Below are 6,267 nucleotides of genomic sequence, written 5' to 3' on the forward strand. Positions count from 1 at the left end.
CCCATCTGTGGAGTCCAAGTTCAGAGAACACTGGTCAAGTTCCCGTTCTTCTGTGTGCAAAATGACAGCAAGACTCGGAATCCAACAGTTGTTTACACTGAAGTTGAAATAGAAGTTCTGCTGACATTTGGTCCAGACTGAAACTAGTGTGAACTGATTCTGATTCCAGCTGGTGGTAAAAGTGAAGTCAGCTCACAGAAAGGTGTGAAGACCTTAAAGGGCCTGTCCCAGGGGTCGGCCCCCTTTAACAGTAAAAGAGCCATTTGGGCTCATTTTCTACTGATTAGAACCTAGAAGGAGCCGCACCGTCATACTTTATCCTTTAAAAAAAATTGGATTTGCATTCATGACCTTCTTTTTTTAATAATAAATATGAATTGTGCCTATTTATTGGCAAAAACAAAAGCAAAAATATAAAAACAACCTAGCATCTCTCAAAATGTGATTTATTTATCTATTTTTTTTTATGTTTAGAAGCTGCTTTTGCTCATTCCAAGAGTTTTTTTGTGATTCTTTCAACTATTTTTCTTTAATTTTTAGCCCCAAATTTATCAAATAAGTTGTCTTAAACTAGTCATTTTTTATGGCACCGACTATTGAAAAAAATGTTGTTTTTTTTTATAAAAACTGGACTTTGTGTCTCCTCAGCTGAGCTAAAATCAGATTATTCACTGAAATGAGAGGTTTAATTTAAGAAAGCTGCATGTTTCTATTAATTATCAAAAAGCCATAGGAGACACTTTTATGCTCAGCATCAATTAGCGCATGTGGCATTTAACAAGCCCTGCCGGCGCGTGACCTCAGCGACGGGTCAGGTCTCACAAATGGGCCGTTTAATCCGGGGCTGTCCATTAGCTGTAAAAGCAGCGGCCTCATTAGCAGGTGACTGCAGGTGTTCTTCAGCCGAGTGACGGCCCGCCTCACCGAGTCCCTCAGGTGTCAGCCCAGCCTTTAATCCGGCGGTGACAGACAGCTTGAATATTTCTTCTGAGGTCCCCCCCTTCCCCCCCGCTTCCCTCCAGCGCGCCCTTGAGTTAAGCGGCGGGGACAATGGTGCCTCAAAAAAGCCTCCAGTAAGCACTGCAGCTGTTAGGGCTCAGTTCACCTTCAGCTTGAGAGGCTGCTGGCTTCTCTTCTCTCCTGTCATGGCGCTGCGAATAATACAGCTGATAATACAGAGGGAGCGAGAGGTGAGGAAGAGGAGAAAGCAGAGGCTGAGGAAGGCCCGGTTCTGTCTGTCTGCACAGACCTGCAGGGACAAACACTGCGGCTGGCTTTGGTTGAAGAGGTCATTAAAAAAATGCTGCCAGCAAGAAAGCAAATAACAGGGAGGAAGAGGAGGAAAGAAGGAGCAGATTTGCAGCTGACAGGTGATTTGACATCTCAGCTTTGGCAGATGAGCCAGCTGGCACCACCGCGCTGGAGACAGCGGAGCAGCTTCTGTGCTGCAGTGAGCTGCTGTGTTGGAGCATCCATGTTCATTTATACCAGCATGTCTGCTTCCTCTTCATCCTCAGTTCTTCTGTCTGCTTTTGTGTCCAGTTTCAGCCATCATTCTTCCTGAGGTTCAGTAGCAAACTAAACATTTACTTTATTTTTCTCATTTTAGCATCTCTAAAAATATTATATTTGTTGGAATCTCTTCTTTAATTGAGATTTTTCTTTCTTCCGGTTTCACACATGGAAATCTTAGGGTCAATGCAGAAAGAAAAAACAGCAAAGTGTTGCTGTTCTGCGGTGGCCCTGAAATGAAAATTATGTCAACAAATCACCCAAACATTTCAAAGATCACAATGACAATTAAAAGAAACAAAACAAAAGACTGGTTATATGTTATGTATATAGTTTAGAACAGCAAAGCTGACAGCTGAACGCTGTTTAAAGCAGTTTTACGTAAATAATTAAAGGTAACCTTACCAATTGTAACGTACATTTGTACAATATTTATGTTTTAAATGTCCTAACTAGTTGTATTGTTTCCTCTCTTAGATCAAATGTCAGTATTTATTGTGAATAACATCAAGCAAAATAGAACCTGTTAGAATACAATCTGCTCAAATGAAAGGTCTATAGTTTCAATTGAACCTCAAATTTTGAAGAATTTGTATTTTCATTTGTGAAAAATCTAGGACAGGAAATGAAAATACAATTCGGCAGGACATTTATATAATAATATATAAATAATATTTTTCTGTTGAAATTGGTAAGATTACCTTTTATTATTTGCATAAAATTGTGTTAAACAGCGTTCATCTGTCAGCTTTGCCGTTCTAAACCTGAACACCGGAAGTCACTTTTTATATTTTTGGCCTTGTCGCTGTTTTGACTGACGTCTCCTAGAAAATGGTCCATTACTAAAGAAACAACATGACATTTTTTTAAATAAAACTAATTCCAGAAATCAAAATGAAAAAAAAAACATTTAGTGAAACCAAAGTAATATACCAGAAATCAAAATGTTAAAAAAACACAGCAAAAGCCTGGAATGGGTAGATATTTTTGGGCGTCACTGATTGGACAACAATGTTTTGAGTTTTGAAGAGGAGGGAAAGCAGAAGGATGTTCTGGCTGGAGTTGATTGATCGATCGCCAAGCTTCAGCAGTGGGCGTGGCCAGAATCTTAAAGAAATATCTTCTGCTGAAAGATATTTTCACTCCAAATAACTTCCAGTCGAAAACAAACGTCATCATTCAATCAGTGATGTCCCACAATACTCAGCTTTTCCAGTTTCTTATTGTATTTCAATTTATTGCATCTCATTTTGATTTCTGGAAATTACTTTTCTTTTCTGAAATGTTTCCTTTTTATTTTGTTTAAGTTTGAAGAACTGATGCTGTTGTGCTCAAAAAGTAATGAATAAGAAAAGGCAGATTTATATAGAATATTGATAATTCTGATTATATTTTTGGCTTTTCTTCCTCACACCACTTTAAGCTTTTATCCGTTTTGGACAAAGCACCCTCTAAAAGGACATTTTTAAAGTAAACAGTTCTGTTTTCTGGCTAAAAATCCTACATAAATAAGAATAAAAATGCTGAGAAGCTGCTCTGTCGCCTTGAGGCTTGACTATTGTTGGAGCGAGCAAAAGCTCTAGTGCATCCAGAGCGGTGCCGCCAAGATTCTGACCCAATCAAGGACACATAACCCCAACTTTTCATCGCCCACCTCCTCTGGCTCCTGTCTCAGAGGATCCAATTCAAAATCTGTCTGCTAACCTTCCAGAGTCTTCGTGGTCATGCCCCAGAATTTCTGAAAGACCTCATCACGCCCCACAAAACGATCTGACAACGCAGACTCCTGCTGCGTCCTCCACCCGGGACTAAACTGCACTCCACAGGAGAGCGGCCATTCCAGGCTGCAGCCTCTGTGCTGTTCTGATTCATGACCAAACAACAGCCAGTGGACACTTTCAGTTCAAGTCTGACGACCGTTGATTTTCTTGTTGGTTTTCATGTATCTTCCTATTTTTTTTTCACTTCATGTAGTATTCAAGTGTCAAAGTCAAGGCCCTATACCCGGCCCACCAGATCATTTTATTTTATCGTTAGGGCCAGATATTATCTTGCGCTCATTTTTAACTTGCATAATTTTGACAAAATATATTTTTTGGAGAGTAAAATAGTGAAAGTTACTGTATTTAAGGTTTGTTCTGGAATAATATTCCTGCCTTTGTATTATTCAAAGTTTTAAAAATTAGCATTCTGTTAGCTTTTTGGGCTGTTTTAGCATTTATTAAGATTTTTATGGTATGTTGAGGTTTAATATTCCATTTACATGCTAGTTGTTTTGGCTAACTTAGGCTTTTATTCTTGTTTTTAGTCCATTTTGGAGTTTAGCTCATATTTGAGCAATGTACCAACTGTTTTGGCTAATTTAGGGTTTTTTTGGTCAGTTTTTTAGGCTATTTTGAAGTTTAGCTATTTTTTCAGCTGCATGCTAGCTGTTTTCACTAACAAGCTAGTCAAGTTTTTTTTGTCTGTTTTTTAGCCTTATTTGGCATTTAGATAATAATTATGCTGTTGTTTCCATTATTAATTTCAGTGATATCAGCTATCAACTTCAGTGTTTTTAACTATCAATTTCAGTATCTTCAGCTATCACCACTATCATATTCAGCAGCCAAATTCAGCTTACAGCTTTTACTCTAGCAGCAGGTAACGCTATATATCTAGTTCATAATTATGGTAAAAAGTTACGGTTTTAAAGTTTTAAAAATATATTTTTAGAGTGTTCAATAAATATTTATCCTGTTCGGCCGCCACCTAAGTAGTGTTTTGGATTTCGGCCCTTGTGTGATTGAGTTTGACACCCCTGAAGCCTAAGAAGACTGAGGAGGACATTTATGGATGTGGTGAAGGCTGACAGTGGTTAAGGGAGGAGAATGTAGAGGATAGGATGAGGTGGAGGCAGATGATTTACTTTGGTGACCCCTAAGGGGAGCAGCCAAAAGTTAAGAAAAAGATTAAAGACAAGAAAGAAATCGTTGAATAAAATCTTTCTTTTTCATCATTTCTCACCTCCACATTCACAACTCCTCCTCCTTGTCCTCTACTCCCTCAACTCACTTTGTACTTCATTCCATCATCCAGAAAAATAAAGAAATCAATAAAAATATTGATGAGAGTCGTGTCTTTTGTCTGTCTTTGTCCACACCAGCCGGGGTTTTATAAGGGTGTGGCCGGCTCCCAGGTGACGCTGTCCAGCCTGGTGAACCAGTCGCGGGCCATGCTGGAGGAGCAGGCACGCCACCTGTTGACAGAGGCTGAGCGTCAGACCATGAACTACTACGTAGAGGAGTATCGGGACGGGCACATCGGAGTGGAGCAGCTCGTCATGGCGCTGTTCGAGCTCCTGAACACACATGCAAAGGTGAGCTCTGAACAAGGAAACAGCAATCAAGGGGAAAATATATATATTTTTCAATAGCAATGGTTAATGACCACCCCAAGAGAAGACAGGCCAGCAACCAGAGACAAGTACTGAACTCATCCTGGATCAGTTGGACTGTCAGAATGATGTAAAAAAAAATCCCCATGGTTAAAAGATTTCAGAGTAATTAATCCACTCAATTCGATTCAATTCAATTTTGAGTTTACATGGTTTACACATTTAGACGGATTTGTTTAGAAATACGTTAATAATCCACTATATAATTTGAATATATTTATATTAATCTGATCCAGTTCACATACTGTAAAATGTATCAGTGAAATAATGAGATTGTTAATATCATACAGTGTTACTATAAAGGAGAAGTTCTAACAAAAATGTTCAGATCATTAACATTGTAAACATTGTCTCACCTCTCCTGGAGGACGTTTCAGTTTGGCCACTAGGTGGAGCTTGCGCTTTAGCAGTAACCTTTTTTTTAATCAAGAAAAATAAGGAAAAAAGAACTTGTGTCCGAACACAGGATATGACGTCATCGATTTCACGTAGTTAAAATATAATCAATACCAACATTTGCCAGTGATTTCTTTTTACATAATACTGTAACAATTACTATTGGGGTTTGTCAAATTATATGATGTTCAATAAAGTTCTTGGGAAAAAAAAAAAAAAAGAGATTATGCAAAAAAAAAAAAAAAAAAATCAATACCAACATTTCACGAAGTTTATTTATGACTACTGTGTTCTGATGGTGAAAATGTGGATGGTTTATTTAAATATTACACTTAAACACGTTTTTTGCTCGAAATTGTTTGACCGCAATGCATTGTGGTCTATATTCGCTGCAATCTAGTTTTTTTTTTTAAAGACTTCTGGGAAATTTCTAGTGCACTCGATTTTGGAATTAGTAGATTCGGACAGCACTAGATGATGGTGAACACACTATATAGTGATTAGGGGAGAGGACTTATGTTTTAGACCTTAAAAGGTTACTTTAATTATTTTTCCTTATTAGTGTTTGGAAAATTCATGTCTGTGAGTATATAAAGATGTTCATTTAGTCAGCAATGTATGCTTACATCGACCGAGCGTTAGCATTAGCCGTCCTATGGGATTTTCCATTAAACGTTAGCATCAAGCTAACAGACTTTAATGTGCTAAAATCAATTATTGATCCATGAAACTCAAAGCGATGAATCGATTTTTTATCATCCCACCCCTAAGAGGGGTTTATGTTCATGTTTATGTTTATGTGTAGGACATACACCTTCAAACTGAATCTTTTTGTATTAAAGCAGGGGTCTCAAACTCGCGGCCCGCGGGCCATCTGCGGCCCGCAGGATGATAATTTGCGGCCCCCGTCTTCATATGAAAGA

The 6,267-nt window shown here is 38.3% G+C and overlaps 1 protein-coding gene across 1 annotated transcript in view; it reads left to right on the forward strand.

The window, feature by feature from the left end:
• The window catches only part of whrna (whirlin a), a gene marked incomplete in the record, with an annotated part of 201,423 nt that overhangs the window by 168,953 nt on the left and 26,203 nt on the right, over positions 1 to 6,267 (forward strand). Inside the window, 1 exon segment of the mRNA XM_024299665.2 lies at positions 4,658 to 4,870. Coding sequence (XP_024155433.1) covers positions 4,658 to 4,870 — 213 coding nt within the window.

This window comes from Oryzias melastigma, linkage group LG12 (assembly GCF_002922805.2).
Source record: "Oryzias melastigma strain HK-1 linkage group LG12, ASM292280v2, whole genome shotgun sequence".
Lineage (NCBI taxonomy): Eukaryota > Metazoa > Chordata > Actinopteri > Beloniformes > Adrianichthyidae > Oryzias > Oryzias melastigma.